General features: G+C 37.1%; 1 protein-coding gene across 3 annotated transcripts in view; it reads left to right on the forward strand.

The window, feature by feature from the left end:
- The window catches only part of LOC139468540 (TBC1 domain family member 16-like), a 35488-nt gene that overhangs the window by 2067 nt on the left and 8408 nt on the right, over positions 1–25013 (forward strand). For 2 of the 3 annotated variants that reach the window (XM_071250579.1, XM_071250581.1), the window contains exons 2-3: positions 21097–21382; positions 23250–24618. In XM_071250579.1, the coding sequence (XP_071106680.1) occupies positions 21167–21382; positions 23250–24618 (1585 nt within the window). In that variant the 5' untranslated portion in view covers positions 21097–21166. Of the gene's footprint in view, positions 1–10900; positions 10960–21096; positions 21383–23249; positions 24619–25013 lie in introns of those variants that run through there. The other variant, XM_071250580.1, reaches the window with a different exon arrangement.

Here is a 25013-nt window from a genome sequence, read left to right on the forward strand (position 1 = left end):
TATTTAATTTTATTGCTCTTTCAAATTGACTGAGGAGAGGTGAAAACTGCCAGAGTACTGATCCACCTGACAAGTTGACAGAGTGATAGACAAGTCCTGAATTCTTTTCCATTGTATCAACTGAAAAGGCTGGTAATTGGTGACTAACTTTCAGTATGAATACAATACTTATATTTAGTCTATATGTGATCATGGTGATACAAGGAAAGAATTACCAACTATTGTAATGCTAGATATAGAATGGAAATTGTTTAAACATCTGTGACAAACGTCCTTGTTGTCGCATCAGCGAATAGGGATAAACATATTCTGGGAAGTTTTAAGTGTTCTACTTTTAGTTCATCTTTACAATATAAACCAGTGTCCCCTGACATTAAAATCATATACATTTGTATGCATATTAAAAAACTGAGGAATTGCATGAGGGGAGGTGAAATGGAGTTTAACATTGCATTATACAGTTATAGATTATTTTCACTTCATTTTGTTCGTTGTTTAATGCCACACTTAACAGTATTCCAGTTATATGACAGCTGTCTGTAAATAATCGAGTCTGGACCAGACAATCCAGTGACTGACGTCATGAGCATTGATCTACACATTTGGGATACAATGACATGCGTCAACCAAGTCAGTGAGTCTGACCACCTGATCCTGTTAGTCACCTTTTTTGGTAAGCATGGGTTGCTGAAGATCTATTCTAACCTGGATCTTCACGGGTCTTCACTTATGTAGTGATGTGGATGTATGTTTGTATGGCTGCTTACAATGCCATTTATTGCCAGAGGATGATGGGGAATTGTTGCTTTGTGACAGTAGTATTCATTGGGAGACAATACATGGCACTATTGCAGAAATGGCAAGTAAACAGGCATCATAAGGTAGGGGAACTTATTCAGACAAATTGCTAATGATTTCAACAATCAGTTTGTATGATGAACACGGGAGATGGTACTATGGATATACAACATTTTTATTACAATTGATACAATGTTTCGATGTAGATATTAACACCATGATCAAGCAAGTGATGTGCAGTTAAGTGAAGAAACTGTGTGCATTTCACGTACAGCTGCAGGGTGAAGAAGTTGCACCCACTGAATCTTCATGACAAATTCAGGAGTTTGTTTTATGATGAGGCAGAGACCATATACAGAGGGACAGGCGTCAGCAGTAGATTATCACTTATGGCCACTGCTGTGCCCATGAGTGAAATTGATACATTGGGTCGTCCTGCTGCTTTTCTCCTGCCAGTGGTCAAGACTCATGTGCAGATGCTCTTATTTGAGGACTTCCATAGTCTGGTAAATAATCTTACACAATGCTTGAATGCTGAGAGTTCATTCCCTTCGCTTCCCCTCAAGTGCACATGCTGACATAACAATGATATTTCAAGTATTAGGCTGAGCGCAGTTAAAATCAGATATACTTTCTGATGGATGCCCTTTTCAAAACACCCAAATAAATAAGAAATAAATTATGCAACCACAAAGAAATATAATAAATCTTCCAATTGACACCTGTAAAAGAACTTTGTTTCATATTTAATGGAGTATTTACTTGCAGGCGACATTTTCTTTTTGTGAGATAGAACAGTGGGACGTGGTACAATCTAACCGTTCGTTAATTCGCAAGAATGTTAATGTATACATATAGTTACTTATATGTAATAAACGTCCTTTAACAATTAGGAAAACTAACATAACTCAACTTATGTAAAGTGTTGGACAGCTGATTAGTCTATTCACGAAAAGTCTCTCATGTAAATCTTCAAATCAAGTCTTGTGTGAAAGTGCTGCTGGGTCTCGCACAGCAGTGATCGGTCTCCCAGCTAGTCCTGAGGCCGGTTCTGTGGTATATGGTCTCTGGATGAGGTTATGAGGCCAGTCCTTGTACCCTTTGCACATAGGATTGATTTCAGTTTGAATTCCAACAGGATAATGCCCATCCAAACAAAGCTTGTCTTTCAATGGATATTTCGAGAAATGGGAACACCTGTATGCTGCCTTGGTCAATTATGTCTTGACTTTAACTCTCAACCCCCTTTGATATCACATGCACCAATGTCCTGTAGCGCTTCACAATCATGACCAACCCTTCGCAGCTCTCCAAGAAAAGTGGCCCAGGTTCCCCGTGCTACCATGATGTCATGCAGTTGCCTCATGCTAACACTTATGCCAGTCGATCAATCAATGATCAGTAAGTGGTCAGACAACCAATGAACATTTAGACCAAATAGGTCTCTTAACTGGAGTGACGAAAAAACAATTCTGCTTAACATATCTCCCACTGAAGTCAGGGCCCCGTTCCACAAAGCGATCGTAGCGCTAAGATGATCGTAACTCCCATACTTTATCATCAGCTTATGACAGCTGTAGCGCTATGATCGCTTTGTGGAACGGGGCCCTGGACTGGATAATATATTGTGATACACAGTCACTGTATTGCTGGTATTGATGAAGTTTGTTGAAACTGCTGTGGATTGAATTTTTTTAGAATATACTATGATGCGTTTGCTTCCAAATTTGTCCATAAAAATTGAAAACTGTGACTTAATCATTCAAATGTATCTCTTAAACATCGTGAATGTCAACAGTCTTTTCAACTTCCGGTTACTTGTAAACATTTTCTGACTGCTGCACGTGGCAAACACGCTGCCTTCTGTGTGAAGCAAATGACTTAATTGTTACTAATTAAACAAGAGGGTGAACCTGGAGCAATAGTCATTGTATAATGAACTGTCACTTCTAAGTAATTCAAAAGTCCATATTGATAAGATTTCATTTGATACGGGATACGGTCAGAGACCCAAATAATATATTTTATGCCAACAAACTGTAATACCATTTACAACAGTTGCTATTTCATGTCATGACACTATATATATTGAATTACTGGATGTCTGGAAGAATGTTTTTATGGTTACTGTCAACATTTTCATTCATAAATTTAAATTCTTTTCTATATGAACACAGTGAGAAAGTATGTCAGCAAATTCAACCTGTCAACCATTACGAGTGACGTCTTACACAATAACCTATGACCTTGCATGAAACATCACAAGATTGTGTACACAGCACATGGTCTATGAACTGCTTTGTGGGCATGAGAACAGACTTGTTTACGTTTTTATTTCCGGGAATTGATTTTAATCTGATACACATGATAGGAGTAGACATTATTTACAGTAAAGTTATACAATAAAACTGCTGCCATTCACTTGTGGTAGGAAATGTTACCTGCACTGGGTGCAACCTGACAATAAAGGTTACCTGCACTGGTGCAGCTTGGATATAGCGAAATCAATTCCTGGTATAGCATGGCTCTGTAATTTTACACATAAACCAAGAGTGTATCACATATGTAACACACTATTTGTTAAGCACTTGCAATTAGCTATGGCTTTTTAACTTATTCTTTGATAATTTTAGTTTATTTTGTTGACTCAGTGGTTTATTATCTTCTAAGCAGTTTGAAACAGTTGTTATATTCTATTGTTGTAGCAACACATAATTGGAGAATAATCAATTGCAGTTGTTGCTGGAGATATGTCATGTTACTCATGGATTTTTGTGGATCATTGACGAGCGTAATGAAAATGTTCATTGATCTTCTCAATATTGCAATACTACACCTACTGACAGAAGAAATTCATGTTAGCTTTTGATGTTTTTTTCATGTAGTAATTTGTCATAATTTCACGGCACATCTGTCGTGTTGGATTATTGATAAACAGGTAAAGATAAACATATCTTGAAATTGGATGCTTTGTTTTTTTCATGACAGTGCCAGAAAAAGAATCGTGTGTAACCAATTGACGTCGAGATGATGAGTCTGTTTTTATGAAAACAAGAGTAAAGCTTATCAATTGAACTGATTCTTAGATTCATATTTGGCAATGGAATCGGTCAAGTATTTTCATTTAGATTTCTGTATTGTATTTTTGTATGAACATGATCAGAATATCATCAATAATTCTGATAGAATAAGAAAATAAGAAATCCATGCAAAACTTACTTTTTTTGTTATATATACTATGTACATCTCGTATTATCATGAGTATTGCATATGTTGTATTACGAGATGAATATGACTGAATATGTCAAGTTTTGTATTGTAACATATCTAGTATATATCTAGTGCAACGGAATCTGGAAAATGTACAGTAAACAAAAGTTGAATCATATCGACATGGTTAATGCATAGTACAATGTCATCTCATTCCACATGACTCAAGACAGTTCATGACAAATGACAGGAAATATTAAAAATAGTTCCACGTAAACATGTTAAAAGCAGATAAACATGGTCATATGGTGAACTATTCTCAACAAGACAGGTTTGTCTATGCATTTATACCAGGTGGGAGGCAACATTGGGAAATAGGGAAATATGTATTTCGTTCAAATTTCCGATACTGTATCATGATAATGATGATGCATGCATGCAATGTGTAAAGCTAAGTATCTTGTCTAGTTTATCATTCCAGTTATAAGTGAAATACAAGTCACATTTGCAAAGCTTAAATATTTATTGTTATGATAATTGTGGTAATGATAACGTGAATTGAGAATAATTTTATGCAAATTTGGGGCTTGATACAACATTTTGCCAGCAGAGCACAACATATTGCTGAGTATCATGTACAAGTATGATCTTGTCCCTTTTCTCAAGTGTGACATTTTCCATATTAGTTTGTTTTTAGCCAAGTGTCAGAGTTTTGCCACAACAGCTGTGTGTACTGTGTGGTGTATGTGTATTCATAGCCAATCAGTCAATAGTGGTGCGGCCAGTTGACAAATGCAGCAGCAGAATATGCTGTAACATGCTGGAAAAATATATCTGTAGTATATAAACATTTCAGGCTGTCAGCATAAACCACGAAATTTATCTTTCAACTCAAATAATATTCTAATAAGAGCCCCCTATTTCTAATTTCGAGAGTGCCCTGGGTGCTTATTATGTCGAATATGGTATTATATGTCAGAATAAATGACTGAAAATATTCGACACTTGCCTACTTGCCAGTAGCAATCTGCACTTATGAAAGGTATACATCCATATATGTATAGTACACAGGTCACAAATCAGGTGACGTTAAGCAAGTTTGGTCATGGAGAGTAGTTGGATGGGTGACAGTGTTGGCAGCTTGACTCATAGAGTCATAGAGAGTTTCTAAGGCTTGGTCCTACCCCACACGGAATCACATGTAGCACATGTACTGATGTAGCACATGTAGCATGTGGTGTCTCCTTTGGTGAATGACTTTGTTCTAGATATGTGGCTAATCACGCAGCAGTGAATGGGTACCCGGGAGGATGAAATAGCAATGTGACTGTTAACCTTCTAGTAGACTACATCAAGTTCTTAGTAAGTGCCTCACAGGCAGCTTTGGTTGTATACTCCCCAGAGAGTTGAGAATGCAAATCGAATGCTCACTAATCTACTGACCAGGGTAATAATAATGTTGCCCCATCATCATTAACTTGGGGAATTTGGCACATTATAAAGGGATTTATTATCCTTTGGGCAAGTGTAAACTTGTTATTTATAGTTTGCCTAAATATGTTGTCATTATTGGGATGAGTTCTAAGCAAGTTGAATTGTTAACATGTAAATGTGTTTCATGTTGCAGAGAATTGTTAATGTTTACTTGTTAAAGAATGCAGCTTTCTTAACAATCTGTAGCTGTCTTGTATAGATCCGTAAAAGTTTTTTGGCAGGCCTTAACGGATATCAAAATGTCATATTGTTTAATCTTTAGTCACAACACAAATGTGTTACTTTGTGTTACCATGTTGAGAGTCTGATGGTGATCAGAAGATAGATCTAATCATCACCCCTAAATGTTTCACCCAAAATAAGTCTTGCAGTGATTAATTTGTTACATGTAACACTTGTGGGATGCACAGGATTTTACAGACTAATCACTCTGACATGGGTTTCACACCCCTCGACCTTTCGGCCTCATGGCGTACATGCCCATTCAGCTTGTACAATCCAATACAGCCCGCAAGTGACACATGTATCTCAGCGCAAGTGACACATGTATCTCAGCGTAATCCCTGTAATGTGAGTGTTGAGGATATGTTCTGGATGGCTGCAGCATCCTGACTCCAGCTGTTGCACAGTGTGTTGTAATGCTTTATGTGTCTTCAATTGCTCTATGTATGTAGTATGTGTAATGGGGTTGGATTACCGTTGATTATAATGATGCTGATACACCTTGTGTCATGTGTATGAACTTAAGAAGGCATGTGGCAGGTACCTGGTGGCCCAGTTGGCAAATGTTGCTGTAATAAGCATGCCAGATGTAACATCTTGAGACCTGTATCACTTTGTCGAGTTTGAACTTGCATGCCACATTAACATGATTTAGCTAACATGCCGTGACATTTTTAAGATCCAACTAATTCTCTCAACATGCTCAATGACTAAATTACTGCTACAGTGGAGACACGCTTATCTGGACCCCAGATATCCAGAAACCTCGCCTACCGGACGATATTTACTACATAAAATGCTTTATTTAGCCGGAATCCTGGTTCCCCGGATCCAGAGAGTCTGGATTCATATATCCAGACCGTATTTGAGAATATGCAAGTGTTCTAATAAACAAGGTTTGACTGTATATCCAAAGCATGAATAGCTATATGTGCAATATTTGCTGCTGTCTGCTTGCCTTGGCTGGAAGTGAAAGAGCTGAAGTATGTACATGATGTAGGCCAGAGTAACAGCTGTTGTGGCACATCAGACAGATAATTGTATTACCATTTTAATGTATTCACAACAGTATCATAGGTACCGGTATTCCAGCATTTGTTTCATGCCTGTAGTATTAAGTATAATAATTTAATGGCAAATTCATTAGTTCTGAGTATTCTGTTAGTGGGAGTAAATTTATTGGAATTGTATCACAAATACAGTCCTGGCTAGGCAGTTTAGGTTTCTGGACACAAAAGTCTCTTTTCATCTTTTCTGACTGCGTGCATGTTGGATGTCATTAAATAAACAAAAGAGCCTTTGCAGTGTTAGAAATTAGCACTAGTCCTATAGTCCTTGCCAAACTGCCCAATTGTAAAGGTATCCTAAGGACTAGTAGAAATTTGATGTTTTTAAAGGACTAGTGGACTGAAACTGTTAGTTTCTACCGCTGCTTTGCTGAACAGTCAACTCAGGCTTTGGACATGGACGAGTTGCTAATGTCAGTAACTCAGTTTGATGTTGAATGCAGCACTTCACAATATTCCAGCTACATGACTTCATTGTAAATGACAATGTTTTAACCGGACATACCAGTGATTGATATTATGAACAATGTTCCACATTGATGGGGGTACGATGACATGTTATCAACCAACGTTCAAGCCAATGACCCGGGTTCGATTCCCGACATGGGTACAATGTGTGAAGCCCATTAGTGGTGTCCCCCGCCGTGATATTGCTGGAATATTGCTAAAAGCGGCGTAAAACCTCACTCACTCACTCCTTCCTGTGACTAGCATTAGTTGCTGGGGACCAATATTCTAGCCCAAGATCCCTAGTGGGAAGCATAGTGATCCCTTGCTACCACAATACCTTCAGGGTACAAATAACTGATGAGAGTTCTAGACGATCAGCGGTGTAACCGAGGTGGAGTCGTATGGGGTAGATGACCAACAAAGCAGTATACCTGCTCTGCCTACCTGACACCATCTACATTGCTTGTTTCAGAGTTTAGATTAGAATGCTAGGTGTTTATGATTCATATTGTAAAAAAAAAGATTTATCGAGTGTTATGCGCTTTATAAAAAACACATCATATCCCTTCAGCGAAATTCAGGTGAATGAACATGTATAACAAACTTGGTCAATAAAAATATGAAATTTGATATAAAGTCTGAAAGCTGAAGGTTGTATGGAGAGAACAAAGAGTGAACTTCTCTGCCATGTTTACAGGAAGATGATGTATGGGCAGTGATTTTGCAAGAAACAAATTTTTTAAGACATTTTCATGATTTTAGCAAATTTCTATATCATTATTAAAATTGAAAAATGTCACAGACTTTAGGCTATTTTGGATGACAATTTGTCCTAGAAATTGAACTCATGACATTTGGCATCTATAATTAGGGGTAGGAGGAGAGGGGTATTCACCTATAGATTATGACATCACTTTCAGTAGTATTCTAGTTGTACCTGTATGCCTATGTGGTCAATGGGTTTATTGTTTTTTAAGTTAATAATTAGGTCCTAGATTTAGATACTATTGCAGAAAATCTAATTTCTAATACTGACCTTGTATATTCATGAGAACAAATGAAACATCCAAATGTTACAGTAGCAGCAATTAGTTTCAGTAAATAATGATTGTGAACACCAGTGAACATGGTAAATGACTGATGCTCTACATTTCTGTCAGCAGTGTTAGGCTCGTACCATGGCAGTGTGGAAACAATGAGTCTGACATCACAATTTATTCACAAACAAGAGGTTGATAGCATGTGCATCAACCCCACTGCCAAGTACAATGACAAACAATCAGCCAATTTACATAATAAAACCACTTCATCACCTTTTAATCACAATTTACCTAATGGGTTACTTGAGATCTATTCTGCATTGGAATCCCAACAGACCTTCAAACCTTTTTGAAATGATCACATCATATGAATGTAATAGAGGCTCCTGACACTACATTTTATTGATTAAGTCATGATGAGGCCCGAACATGATGTTGTTCGGTACTGGAACGAGGTCTTTTACAGTCGTTCCCAACACTCACAATATATATTGTATGGGTAGTTTAGCATGTTGAGGTAACTCATCCCTTGTGTCCATGAGGCTCCTTTAGTCTGAGCAGGGATGATGTTTCTCCGTATTCACCATCAGCTAAATATATTTGTACTTAATTCATTGTCTCATATAATGTTTTGAAGGAAAACAGGAACCAGGCTTCCATTATTCCTTTGTTCTTCTGGGAATGTGTCCCTGAGAAGGGAAATCTCATCATATGCCATCTTAGTTATTGATCTCTAAAGTGTATGGGCTATTACAGAGTTATGAGGCTGACGATTTTATCCCGTAGTGAAGGACACTGGTGGGTTTAATCAATCTTATCGGTCATATTGTCCATCACACTGGGTTCAGAGAGACTCCTTGCTTCCTAAAAGTCTGCCATTAGCATTCTTGTGGTTTCCCTACATCCTTGCAGTGTCTTGTCATATTGTTTATATGCTTCATAAATCCATAACGGGGAGCTGCTGGGGAATGAAGTTATCTTCTTGTAACTACCCTGTATGTCACCATTGCCATGTTTATTGATGCACATTCTAGGCTTGTGTTTGTATTTAGTCTGGTCATTGTTTGGAAAGGCTTATTTTAAACATTTACATATTTCAGTAAAGACAAGATATTATTATCCTTGACAACTCTATGTCAGGATCTATACCAAAACTTCACATCATAATAGAATAAAGAAGTTGTCATCCATGAGAATGTCCTGTTTTTACTGTTACTTACCAACTTCTGAAAGTAAAAATGCCAAACAAACATTTCTTCTATTTCCTTGACAACTGACTTTAGTTTCACATCCAGCTGACACATCGGTGTTATGACTGCTGTTAATGGTATGATCATTCATTTTCACATGTTGATTGTTCATTGTCATGTGTTGATTGTTCAGGGTCATGTGTTGATTGTTCTGTTATCACATGTTGACTTAACTGTTAACGTCTTCATTTGATGGATTATCTTAATGTAATGTAGGTTAAAAGTCAGGTAGGTATTACTTTCAGTGTATAACAAATATGTGACTAATATGGCGTTGCTCTTGTTGACTGGTGATTGAGACAAAATTGACAATCAGGGACCAGGACAAACTGTTAGGATATTTATTATCATTATCAAAATAACAGTCTAAGATACTAAAAATCACCAACGCTCGCTAAATACAATGTTTATATTCCTAATACAGGATATTTACCATCCCAAAAGATACTCACGTGATATGTCCACTAGCCTGAGACTAGTAAAATTCAGGACAGGTGACATTTCCTTGTGGACAACCTCTTTACCATAAGGTTAATAGCACCACTGCAGATCATTTAGTGGATTGGTGAAAATAATTATTTATTTCAAACTCTGATGCATGTTGTGTATTGCTATGTTATCAATGACTGGAACTGCATTGTGAGATTGTATATGTTGAAACAGTAAATCACTGATAGAAACTAACATTTTTAGTCCACTAGTCCTTATCATGATAACATATAGCAAACCTCTTAAAAAGGGCAAATTTTTACTAGTCCTTATGATACGTTAACTATTGGGCAGTTTGGCAAGGACTGCAGGACTGGTGCCAATTTCTAATGTTGTATTCATATGTATTCATAATTTCATGGACATAATGAATTTTGCAATAATTATGATTGTGATGACTTATCCTTTAAAATCCTAAGTTACATATTTGACAACTTATGGTGATTTGGAACATACCCACAAGAATTGTTATTATTCATAAATCTGTCCTACAGCTCCTGTTCTGACATTAACATGTTGAATATGTATGTGATTTACAGCAAGGTTTCAAAGGACTTCCACATGTCAGTAGCTTCAGCACTGCATCACTATCTTTCTTCTTCATTGATAAACCAGTGTCTCCGAACACTTATATATAAATGCACAGCTTGCTCCGGCCACTCCCCCGCGGAACTCAACCCTGCTTTGTATAGTACAGAAATACGGAGCGAGCTTTTTCAATTAAGTTGGCCGTTGGAAGAGTATTGATTTTCCTATGGACCGACAGTAATGGTGGCTAGCGATAGGGAAAAGGCCTTTGCTTCATGCATCATGTTAGGTGTGTGTCCATAGTCGTCTTTCCTTTTTCTCTCAACTGCCACATGGTGTATTATGTGTAGATGTTTTCGGATCTATGTGACACTGAGATATGTATACAGGAAGACTGCTTGTCCATTGGAGGTTGGTATGTCTATGTAATGCTTCATCCATCAGTCAAGGCACATGGGCCTGTTTATAGGAGACTTGTATGGGTGATTATTTCTGTCAAGTTGTCTTTTATCTTCAATTACACAGAAGAGGCTCTGTCATGTGTCTGGGGAAATATCAAAGATGATGTATATGTAATGATTTCAGAAGGAGCCATGATGAATGTGTTATCAATATGACTGGGCAGTGATGGGTCAGTTCCTGTAGAGGTGCAATCAATGTGTACCTGGATCTTGCATGTCCAGATGTTCACAAGTCTATCAAGGTTAAGTGATGTTGACAAGTGCACTCATTACCAGCTCCTCTGTCCAAGGTATTGATGGTCCCAGAAGTGCAGCCGTATTCCTGCATGGATACCATGGTATTACATAAGGTGTATAAATAGTCACAGATGTTCTCATGAAGTTATTTATGGTGTTTTGTAGTCACCATTGCTATGGTTTGGTTTGTTGAGCTTGTTTACTATGTTCACTGTTAGTTTTATTCTGTTTATGTCAGTAATGTTAGCACTGACGAGAGACCAACTTTGGTTATCGCTCATTACGTACAGAGTATTAATCAGAAAATGTTCCTTATTTCTGTAAAAACAAACTAGTGGTCCGAGGGATTTACCTGGGTTAATATATTTTCAAGTCCCGCAGACTTTCAGGTATGATCTTGCTGGCGACATGTGGCACGCTTCTTTTGATTTCAAATAATTTTCTTTATGTCACAATATCGTTCATGCTCAGAAGCTTATAATATATGGATTTCAAAGTTTGATTGAAGAAAAGCAATCATTGACACATTGCTTGAATAGAACTGTCAGTTATATGTAACATGCATTCTTATATTTGGATAGGTTTTCATTAAATTATGAAATATTTCCATCCATTGTCAATTTGTATTTGTAAATATGTTGCATCCAGCATAGCCTGTAGTGGAAAAGATTTTAATTGTTAAACATGTCTAAGTATTTCTTGTCATGGAAACAAATTGTAGATTTAACTGGCCATGGTGATTGTGGGATTTGTGTTCAGAATTGAACTAAATATCAATATTTCTTAAAGAAACTTTGTGAACACATAAAACATATTGATGAGGTCATCCTTAATAGACATTCACACATTACTGGTGTGTCATATTTCAAGTATGCCTTCAAGAGCGGAAATGTACTTAAATGGAACATATGAACCTACTTGTACACTGATCCTGCACTGTATAGTATGCAGTTCGTGTATTTAGCATGTGTTTAGCATGTTTAGGTCCAAGGCATTTCATAAAATAAACATTTGAACATTTGAATTTTGCCCTATTTTCTTTTTGAGGAAGTTAGTATTTGCACTTTCAGCATGTTCAGTATCTTATATGCCACCAAGAGGGTCATAAACTCTTTAATTTAAGCTTTCTTTCTGAAGCAGAAACAAAACTTCATACACATATCACCTTTGCAGATTAGGTAAAGTTTGAAGTATTGAATTTTTAGTTATTTCCAGAGACAGGTTGGTGAGCATGAGTTGAACTCGGCGTAGGCTGCTTTTGTTTCTTGAACTTATCTCAACATGCTCAGAATCATTGAAACATCATGCCTCTTGAGAAGGAGCCAGTCTGATACATTGTCTTCTGATGACCAGGATTAAGTGGCGGATAGCAATAGTTTATCTCTCCTACACACAACATGTCTGCTTAGCATGCTGTTCCAGCCTGTGTTTATGTGCTTTACATATTTACAGTCCATCAAATAGGTAACATGAGTAAACAAGATAAAGTTGTTCCCATGGTGACAGAACTTGTCTAGACATCAGTGAGCCAGAAGATGTTCCATTGTCTCCTGTGTCTATATAACCCCATGTAACACAGACAAATGTGATGTAGAAGATGTAGAAAGCATTTGTAAGTTACTAACCAAGGTATGCTATGTTGCATCATGCTTTCTTGAGGAATATTTCATGTCCTGGTATCAGACCTCTGATGATGATGATGATGATGATGATGATGATGATGATGATGATGTACAGATTAAAATAAAAAATGCAGCAAAGAAGGTTTGGGTGATCCTGGCACAGTCAGGTTGGTTAGGCTCATCATCAGCTCAGGGCCTTTGTCCTCTACATGCAGCCCAGACAGCAAATGGGACTTCTCCCAGAAGGCCTAGTCAAACCCACCCAGAACTTTTTGGAGAATGTGAAGACTCCCCAACACTTCAGACTTCTGCAGGTTTGTTGGCCTGGACAGGTCTGAGGCTGTATATGGGCCTATTCCAAAGAATTTATTTATCATTTTCCATGACATGTTGTTGTTGTTGTTGTTATTATTATTATATGCTAAAAAGAAAAAGACAAGAACATTGTGAGAGAAATATGAAAAGCCTTAATTGTTTATTGTCATTAATAGAAGTGTCATATTCATTCTGTTATTTGATAAGATTGAGCTTGGTTGAAATGTTTTTCTTTATTTCAACACATTCAAATACCAAGTGTGGAATAATGCCTTTGAAAAACACATGTTGATTTTACATGTTCTCAGCCTGCAAACAAGTCTAAAGCCTGAGAGTTTTATAAAATCACAGTTCCTTTTCTTTGGTTAAACTTCTTAAGGGACTGCAGTCTGTAGTATGATGTGTGTGTTCAAGCATAATATCCGACTAATGGTAATAACCTGTCAGTTTGATAGGAGCATGTCATGTGTAGTATCTTCAGGACTTTCACACGTAATTACAATTGACAGTTAACATAGTTACTGGAAATCAATTTGGTTTTGACTTGATGCTTGCATACCAATACTAATAATTTCATTGTCTTATGGCTTAATCTCAACATGCTCAACATGAAGCATGAAGAGAAACTGTCAGTTGTCTCCAGGCACTAAACTGTATGCTCTCTTTAGCTTGACTGACTGATGTAACTACAAATATGTGTTTAATCTATTGTCACAAATACCCCAGCAGATAGTTGAATCACCATGTCCATCCAGTTTCCCTAACTAAAAAATTGTTAAATAGTTCTTGTTGAAACTTTCTATATAGATCATGTGGGGGTGGGAATATGTCATCCCGTAATGACTCTTGTTTCCATTTGTGATACAAGGATGGTTTGTCATGTTTGGTTATAGTCAGTGGGTGATAATGTTAGAAGACTGATTGAATGCCACCATGGCCAAATTGAAGGCTGGCTTGAAGGCCATCAGTATATGAGGTGAACTAGTGGAACAATGAAGCATGAATGCAGGAATGATAATTGATACAGACTTGAATGAACCCTGAAACTGAAGCTTAATGTGTTAATTATTGTTAGGTCACTGATGTTATTATTTGTTATGCCAGCTGTAACATGTTAACAGAAACAAGGAAAATGAATGATGATCAAGAAGAAAAACAAATAGAAGCAGCATAAGACAGCTGGATACTTCCTTCAGTAGGCTCAAGGACTAGTGATCACATGTTATAAACTAGTCCATAAGATAATTCACTAGCCTGAAAACTTTCAGATTTAAGGACTTTTAGAGTAAAAGATCTCCTGCATGATGCTTAGAGTTTAAGGAAGCCTTGTTCTGAATTCCAGATGTTCCGTGTCACTGCTACATTTTGTTTCGGATCACAGAAATGTGAAAGTTGAACCAAGATTTTAATGCAAAATGATCATGTGTAATGACAGCATCATGCACCTTGTGGTATATAGGATATATCTTAAAGACTGTTTACATTTATTTTGTTGTGTCACTCAGTCATATAAATAACATGACAAAATACACAATCCAGCCAGGCTACCAATTCCTTTCCTGTTGCTAGTTCTTACATAGATCTGGATACATGGATCTGGAATGGGATAGAGTAGTTGTCAGACCCTGTCAAGCTAAGTTTCCATTGTGATGGCAGGGATGGAAACACTGTTTAGTATGACCTTTTTGATTTAAGTGTGCCAAAAGGAAGAAATAGTTTTGCTCAGCCTTGGTCATGTTGCCACATGCTACATGATGAGCATGATAAGCAGTTTGGAAGATTGCCCCCTTGTTAATAACCTTTTCAATTTCAGAATCTCTAGGTTAATTTTGTGAACTGTGAATATCAAGCAATATCTGTGATTCTCCACATCTTTATCCTGAGTTTAATTGTGTGTACATTTATCGCTGACTCCTTATAATAAACATTATCACAATGTACTTTTTTTGAGAGATTTTATTTCTATAAGTGTACTCTTCCGGCACCAGGAATTATTTTAACTGAGCCATTGGCACACTAAAACAAGGAATTTCAAATCCTGAATCAGTGGATTCAGATAATTTCATGCTATAGACAGTTTCATGCTGGGTTCTAAATCAGGCAGAAATGTGTGCTTCCAGCACGCACAAATGTGTCAATGGATGCACAGGAAAATAAAGTTTGCATCCCAAGGGACACACAGGGGTATTCTTTATACTAATTCTTGACAAGAAATATAAGGGTCCTGTAATTAAAATGATTATTAAATTATACAGTACAGTATGCTACAATATTAAAATACTTTACAGGATCCTCATATGTTCTGTAAGACCCTGAAATTAAATATTAGGGGTCCACTTGGTTATGTTTCTAATGTGTCACAACCAGGACCCTTCCTTATATCTCTCCTTGAGTATATGAGGACTGGCTATTCATGGCTCTGTTCAGTTCTGATATTCTCAGAGAAAAACCCACCACTTGTGGTACATGAGAAAAACATATAAGTTAATTTCATACATGATAATAAAATCAAGATGACGGGTATTGTGCAAATACATATAGAGATTGAAAGTTTCAAGGAAATATGCCAAAATTAAAGTCACAGGAATCTCTTACATGATTTTTAACCTCTTCAACATTTCAAAAATGGTATGGATGAATTTGAGAACTTTAGGCCATGTGGAGAGATCTTCAGATATGTACATAGACCGCGACTGGAGAAGAGCTTCACACCTGAAAAGGTACCTATTAAAACTGGGAAACTACATAAATTACACAAATGTTCCTCTGTGGAGATATCAGACCAGCATCTGGTTTCAATTGGTAAGTTATCGGGTTATCAGGTTGTCAAATATTTCACAGAGTCACTGTTTTTTAATATTTTCTTAACAAATGTTGTCCATGGAAGTTTTTCAGAGATGCCAGTGAAGTTATGTGTGATAAATTTATAAATAATGTTTGTTAATTTTGGAGTTTGGTAATAAATTGCCATTTTATATCAGAATAGATTAACACCTGTGTACATTTTGATATAGAGGGGCTCCCTTCAAAGGTCTCCATAACTCATATATTTTGGTGTTGCATTTCGAGGACCTGCTGCCAGTTTAGGAAGTTTCAAATGATGTCTTTGATTAGTTTAATATTTGCAGTCATGTCGGTTAGTGAACAGATGCACAGAGGTGTGAGCTCACAGTGCACTGCAGCAGTAGAATTAACATTTTTATAATGATAACATATATGATATAGCAAAACCCTTAAAAATGACAAATTTCTTCTAGTCCTTATATCTTAACTATTGGGCAGTTTGGCAAGGACTAGAGCCAACTTCTAGGGGTGCACTGCTCACTCCGGGGTCTGCCAGTGGATGCTTGTGGTGTATCACCTTATTTTTAAACATAATCTATGAAAATGTTGAAGCTCTATTTACCATATTTTTCCTATGACCACATTGTTAATTTTTTATTAAAGCTGTTATGTTGGTAGCAAGATTTATTTAAAATCTTTTGCACAGATAAGAAGATAATTTTCTCTGGAATTTCTTTTTATTTTGTTTCATCAACCAAATTACAGTCGACTTTTGTTATATCGAACATTGTTATTGGTTCCAATCAAAACAGTGCTTGTCATGACTCAACATTATCATGATGATCTTAAATCCCAGCTTCATCATCAATATTCATATTGATGTGTTAGTTACACCCTCTGGAGGATAACACTAACAGGGCACCAATAAAATAGGATATTTCTATGACTCTTGTCGAGTCATCTGAGAGTAACATGTGAAAAAAATTACAGCTTATAAATTTCAGTAACCATGGTAACAGAACAGTTGATAAAATATACATCCATTTTCTAGTCTTCAAGGAGAACTAGTTCAATTATGCATTGTGTTTGTGATGTCATGCATGTGTCATGCAATTAACAGGCAGGAAATGGCCTGAAACCAGAGAAATCAAAGAACCTAAAGAGCTGTTCCGTTTTCAATGATTTAGTTGGTATCTGTCTTTTTTTTGACAGAGGTGACTGCGATATGTTTGCTTTTTGCCTCTGTCACTGTCTCCACATCCTCTGACTTAATACCAATTTGCATTTGAAATATTAGGATTGATCATTTGGAAAACTGATGCTAGTTTTCTTACCAAGCTACTCATCACTAATAAAAAACCACTAGCCACTTAAGCGTGTTATCCAAAGTTGTGATGTGAAAAAGGTTTTTTGTTTTTTATCTCTTAGTCACGTTGCCGGCAATCGATCACTGTCAACTGTTGGTGTCATACTCCCACTGATAATGGTGATGAGGCATTCCTATTAGTTATTGGAATTTATTTTTAAAAAATTGAGATTTTAAAAATGTATAATCAAGTCTGGGAATCTTTTGCGATTGTGTCAAGAATGGCTCTTTGTTGTAGGGCTCTGACTTGGGTTGTTGTTTTAATGGGCAATTAACATATTGCTTTACACCTGGCAAAAGATCCTAGAATATTAAAAGTTAATGCTAGGAATTAGAATGTTTTTACCACTAATGACTTGTTTTCAAGCTTTCTTGACCTTTTCAGATGTACAAAGCAACTGACGAAGCGTAATAGGTGTTGTATGTCTCATAAGAATATATAAAGGCGACTATGCTTGTTGTGTACGGTGACTAATTGTAATGGGTGGTCAGGCTCGCTAACTTGGTTGATGAATGTCATCATATCCCAATTGCATAGATTGCTGTTCATGATGTCAGTCACTTGATTGTCTGGTCTAGACTCGATTATCTACAGACAACCCTCATGTAGCTGGAATGTTGCTGAGTGCAGCGTTAAACAAACAAACAAGCAGCCAAACAAACAAGCAAACAAAAGAATATATGACACATAGCACTTACTGTAACCTTAAATGACTCAGCTATATAATTAACTACTGACTACATCGTTAGAAGGTGAATTGTGATCTGCTAACGAGCAGGAGAGGGCATATTTAGTATTGATGGCTCAATGGGGTTTGTTTCCTTGATTCCCATGATTAGTAGTTAATCCCAGACAGATGTTAACTAAACTCTAGTATGTATGCTTGACTTGGCTGCTTCATCCTAACCATTCAACAAGCCTTGTTGCTCCCTCTTGGAAGAGAACAATCGAGTTATAGCATTGATTCTGGACACCGAGATGTTTGGGAATACACTTAAATGCAGCAGTTGTCAGTTGTGATGTATTTTGTGGCTGTGTTGTAAAGGTCAGTAACTCACACAGGGATTGTTACATTCATGAAGGGCATTTAGAACAGGCCAGGAAATCACTGAACTAAGTCTTTATTTAGTGAGAGATTGTTGTGGGTATTGAGACCTTGGTGTTATAGCCTAGGCTATGTTTTAGCCGACACTGACAGAAATTTGTGAATTATATTTTTTGGTTGGACTTGTGTTGTTTTCCATAAATGGTTTTTGGTTGTTATGGCAACCAATCATTCTTCTTTCAGTGCCTTATGTGTAGAATATAAGGTTTGTGCTTGGGACTCTCTGAGAACCAAATATGCATGAATAATCTTTGTTCATTTAACCAGTACGAAATGTATATTGTTATGCAGATATATAGTGTTATGTATATCAAATACATATGTAGTTACATTTTGTAATGATGATGTTAATACTAAGATGATTTTGACTTTATTGTAGAAATGAGTTGTATGAACCTCCTGTTCACCAACTACAATTACAAATTAGCACATATTTAATGAATACCATTTGATTCGTCATTTTAGTATTAACAAGAAAATGTCAAAACATCAAAGTTCCCTGCCATATGTGATGCCAGAGAAATGCATAATTATGATGTTACTGAGGTAAGAAATTAATATTTAATGTATGGAAAATTAAATGGGAGACAATGTAGCTTGAATGTGCTACACAGAGCTTCTGCATGGTAGAAGGGAAACGCATGAAGCTGCATAATTATATTTTACCACAAATGAAACAAGGCTGGTATGCAAAAAATAATGTATATTACTTGTCTTTCTCAAAATAGTTGCTCCATTTGCTTAAGGTAGGTGTATTTAAAAAAAGGTAAATCGTATGACATGGCTGCCCTTTCTTGTATAAAAATAAATGTGGAAAAGGTAAACTTTGACCTATCTGCTACGATATGTCATACAACCTATGCTTGTTGTACTTAACAGACCCTGTGTCAGACCTGGTTGATTGTGTAACATGATACCCTGACTGTGTGGGACATGAAATATCAATCGCTGGATTATCTGGTTCAGACTAAATTATTTTCAGGATGCCTTAATATTACTAGAGTATTGCTCGCCATGCTTAGTGTGGTGTTGTTTAACAAACAAATTTATTTAAACATGTTATAAGGGTGGAGATATTGATGATTATCTTCTGACTTCGCTCTCCTTGTTATCATAATGATCAAAGGCGAAACAGAAATTAAATTTCAGTTAAAAAAAACCACAATGTCATTCACATCAGACCTTTTACTCCAAAATGAAACCCCCTACGTGAAGATCATAGGAACGTCGATTATTAACATGCTATAATCAGCAGTATAAAACAAGTCTCTCTCATGCCGAAGAAATGTATTACTGCATTAAATGCTAACTACTGTGTTTATAACTCTGTGATTCTTCCTGATGGATCTGTTTATCACATGGTAAAGATGTTTACCTCTTCTGAAACATGTCAGTGTTAAACAGCAGCAGACAGCTAGATGTCATTACAATGTGAAAAGGTTTCCTTTGCATTTCTAGTTATTAGTGCTGAGGAATAAGGTCTAGACAATATTGATCTCTGTAGTGGAAGGAAACGCAGTGTAATGTATCTGAATTAGACAGATCCTTTGTCGTACAGCTGCAAGTGCTTCATGCTTGTCTAAAACTTGGTTACTAGTACATCATGGTACATAAAGATGAATGGTGGTGGTGTGGTAGGCTTGCCGTTGCCAGGTAATCCTGCTAAATGGGGACATTATCACATTTGGAATACACAATTATTTTCAGTAGGACTGATATTGAACAGTGGTTTATGATGTGTATTTCCATTTTGAAGTAGAGGTTTTTACTTGTTGTCACCATGTCAGTTGTGCACGGTATTTAGGAGATAACATATGAACTGTTGTTTATCATTAAAATGGCTTCCACTGGTTCAGTACTCTAGTCTCGGAGGAGCACTGATTGTGAAGATATTGCCAACATGGCCAAGTATACCATGGGCTTATTTGACTAGAAACAGTCTGTGGCTTAATCCACTAGTCTGAAGCTTGAGTCAAGTGGAAATTCTGTTTATTTAATTTTAATATAAAACTAAAACCAACTGAAATGATATTATAAAGAGCAATATTCAAACTAATAGACACAGATTTTTTTTGTAAAGACAGCTTTAAGTGCTAGCCAAAATGTAATCATGATCATGGCAGAGCACTTAACACAAGACAATGAGACTTTTTGCCTTTAACATACCCAATTACATTGTATTTTGGATTATTTTTAGTTTTGATTGTGGTTGGGTATGTTGGTATCTATGTAAACGTTATCTTTGTCAGGCAGTTATAATCAGATGATGTTCATTTGTAATTGTTGCCATCATAAGTCTCATTTGCAAATACTAACATTGGATGAAATGGACACCAGATATATTGTGCAAGTCGAGAAACACAATTTCTGGTGATCCTTGTTTTTGTCTGTCCTGGACCCATGAGATCCACGATAAGGTACTGACCAGGGTCCACTTGCACATTTGAAGCGATCTAAGCGCTACGATTATCGTGAATCTATGTTGATGTGTTGGAATTACGATTGTCGTAGCGCTAGGATCGTGTTGTGGGATCCAGTAGCAAGTGTACAGAATGTGGTTGTGTATTGCTGCAATAGTGTAGTTTGTTAGACTTTTTATCATCATACCAAGCATGGCCTGAAATATCAAAACCTAATATATGTTTTGTCTTTTGCAGGAAGTAGAACAGTTCCTCTTGGATTGGTCCACTTTGATGGGTTTATATTGGAAACCTGAATCCCCTGTTCATGGAGATTGGTACATTCCCAGCCATGGCCTTCAGCAATATATTCAAGAAGGCAACAAGTCTGCTGGGGATTGGGGGTGATGCACTCAAGCCTCCACCCCTAGATGGAGAAATCATCTACTGTAAGAACAATGTGTGTGTTCATCCCCCCGCTCCTCTCTCTTTGGATGCAGAGCATTATCCAGGATACCTCACCCTCCGGGCACATGAAGATAAGGTACTCGGCTTGTCTGATCTATGCTTTGGTTTGAACATGTTAAAACTTCATAAAGTTTCTCAATGTCTTCAACATTATGTTTATGATCATTTCTTTATTCTGTGGCATTTGATACAGAGGTTGTATCGTACAGTCCATGTTATCCCCACAAAAAACTTGAAAAATAGAAAAATTAGCACAAATTCAAATAATAATCTCAACACTATTACTTGTTGTGAGAGGTGGCTATGTTGCATGGGGTGGTCGGACACGGCGACTTGGCTGATTGTCTCATTTACCCAGGCTGCATGGTAGAGCTGAGTATTGCCTGGTATCTTGTGATACGATTCGTATCATGATACAGACTGATGATACTACCGGTGTCGCAATACACCACATCAAAGAGTAAGAAATGGTGAAATCACTGAAATACAGCTCTACAACCTCTTTCGTCATTCATTTATTTTTTGTCATTTCAAAAGAAAACCATAAGAACAAAACAGTTTTAAATGAAGGGATGGTTATTATGTAACAGTTAGACTGCACGTCCTTGTCCTTGTGTGTGTTCTGTCATGCTTACAGGTGGTGGTATGCTACTTCTTCTAATACGGGAGGTAACTATTACTTCCTGGTTTTAGTGTATCGCGATCTCACAAACTGACGATTCAAGCATCGTGTGTACCTTAGTATAGATGATATTGAAGGTATCGTGAATCGTTACAGCCCTACTGCATAGTATGTTGCTAATTCTATTGGTGACTGGTTTGCTAGCCTCAATTTGATCATTTACTAGCTGCTGTGGATAGCTGGAATATTGCTGACTGGTGTAGAACAACAAACAATTCAGACAACATGCTGGAGAGGCTGGAGTGATTGATTTAACAACTGACTGTGATATTTTATAGTGGTGGTTTTTATTCATGATATTTTAACTATTCTACTTGTTTCATGGGGATACTCCTATTCAATCACATGTCCACCTGATTGCTTTTGTTCCATGAAATATGAGCAGTGATGAGTTTGTCAATAGCAGTGAATTATATGTGTATAATATTTCACTATCAATATCAACAGATGAATAGTATATTTACAAAACTGATTAACAAATGATTACATGTTTTGAAAAGAATGAATTAATATCGTTTGCATTGTTACTTTTATATATTTATACAATTAAATGGCAATTAGAGCTAAGTCCCCATCAGGAAGTAGATGCAGCACATATTACTTTTAAGGGTAATAAATGGAGTGTAAAAAACTTTCGGATCATTGCACATATGGTTGTCAGTGCTGATCATGCTGATTGGTCAATGAAATTATATGACATCACATTGCTTCATGACATCACAGATTGATTGCGTTATGTCACTTGAACATCCTCTTTGTGGTGGGAATTTCAGACACTTTTCTTCATCTTGAGTATTATGAAGAATAATCTACTTGAAATTCGGAAGTATAGATTATCTGTCACTTGTGGATGAATGGTGTAGTACCTAACCACACACACCATTGAATCATCACTCATTGTAGCTCATTGGTTAGTCTCTCTATAGCTTACAGATAGCTTCCTCACCTTGGCTATCATGGTTACAGTGGTGAGTTGTATGAATTAAAGCGTTTGTCATTATAGACAATATGATCACGATATGAGTGATACCCAGCACCACTAGCTGCTCAAATTTTCATTTACCTTTGCTCATTTTAAGGAAAAAAAAAACTGCATGTAAACAAGTGTAAGACAAAAAATAATTACTTCTTGCTTTTAATTAGTTTCCATTTTGAGCAAATTGGTGAATCATTTCTGTCTGGGAATTATTAACTGGTATTAATTTCATGGTGTCCTGTCCATAACTTGTTAAATCTACACATTAATCTATGATTATTTCAGGCATGTGGGCCAACTCTGATTCTCACCTGGATACCTAATGCAACACTAAAAAAGAACCCAAGGAGCATTGAAAATAGCCCCAACAAGTCAAAGGGCAATACACCCCGAGCCAGTCCAAGACGAACACCCAAACAAGAGTTTGCCAAACTCGACCACGGTTCTCAGCTCACCCCTTCTCCCAGCGAGTCGCAGTGTGACTCAGGCATTCTGGGAGGATCGGACATTTTCGAGCGACTTGAACGTTCCCTACCTCGTAGAAAGAAACACAGTACAGACAACACGAGTCTGAGCTCTGAGATATCGGTGGGATCCCGAGATGATAGTGTTGAGAGCTGGAACCCAAGTGAAGAGTTCACCCGGGATGGTCATCGTCTCAGCACGAGCAACAAGTCGCAAACAGATTCAGGCATCGGACCAGAAGAGATTATGACGAGTCAAGGTTATGTGCAGAATAACGAGAAGTCCCTGCCAATAGGAACAAAGCCAAACAAGGTTGGGATTAATGTTAATGATCTGCATACTGAGAAAGGGAAGAGTAATATGGAACAAAGGAATCTCATGAATACCACTGTTAAGGAGGAAGAACTCTCTTCTCCTGATAGTGATGGACTTACATCAGAAGAACAACTGGCAGCCATGTTGAAACGAAATAAACTTCATACAAAAGCTAGGGAGAGAACAGACTCCAATAAATCTGTCAGTATTGAAATGGATGGGGATAAGTTGGTTGTTGTTACAGAAGAAGTTGGTGATGATGCATTTGTTGATAAGAATACAGATCTTTCCGAGAGGAATCTAAACAAGAATGAGAGCAAGTTTGATATGAGTAGCTCCCCTTCCACTGACGTAGATTCTGCCAGTCTTAGTTCTGACTCAACCCATCCTTCCCCTTCAGGGGCCCACTATGACACTATGCTGTCTGATTTGAAAAAAGACCTGGAATCACAAAATGGTTTAAGATCTGGTGAATATCCCTCGAAAGAATACCCCTTGAAAGAATACCCCCCTAAAGAAACAGTACAAGTTATGCCAACTGCAAGTAAGACTCCCAATGAACTTGATTTGAGTGGGTTTACTCACCCGCCACCAAATACCCCAATTCTTACTCCTGATATTTCTGTTACGCGGTGTCGGAACACATCTTCCTCTTCCACAACGACTTCTGGTCCGGATTCTCGACCTCCGAGTCCGTACACGTCCGATGACTCGGCCCCCAACTCCCCTGGTAAGGAGTACTCATCTTCCAGTTCCTCCGCCAGTGTGTCCCACAATCTCACCTTCCCGGAAAACTCGGTGGCCTATTCTAGTAATCGGAAAGATAAGAAATCAGCCAAAGAACAGATCTGTGGAGTCTTCTCAGTTGATTTAGGTAAGTATAGATCTGTATTCATATATTGTGGTTTTGATAATAATCAGTGAATGTAACAACTGCAGGGCCTGCTCTACCTCCATAAACATGATGCAGCTGAAATGTATATTAGCTGCATGAGCAGTGATAAGTCAAGCAAGAATTTTTATTACCATTTTATGGCAATTAATGTTGGTTATGTCAAAAGTCAATGAAAGTTGTATGACATCATTCTTTCTGTGGAGTCATCACTCTATGCAAACTTGTGGGATGGCTGTGGAACAGTTTCGTTTTTATTCATTAGCACACCATCATATGAAAAATATTATTTATTTTAAAGATGTGGGTTTGGTGTGTATGTAGTAAATATAATAAAAATGATTACTGTAAATAAAGGTAGTCTCTTCGTCTAGTGC

Source organism: Haliotis cracherodii, unplaced genomic scaffold (assembly GCF_022045235.1).
Source record: "Haliotis cracherodii isolate W230 unplaced genomic scaffold, xgHalCrac1.p SCAF_2, whole genome shotgun sequence".
Lineage (NCBI taxonomy): Eukaryota > Metazoa > Mollusca > Gastropoda > Lepetellida > Haliotidae > Haliotis > Haliotis cracherodii.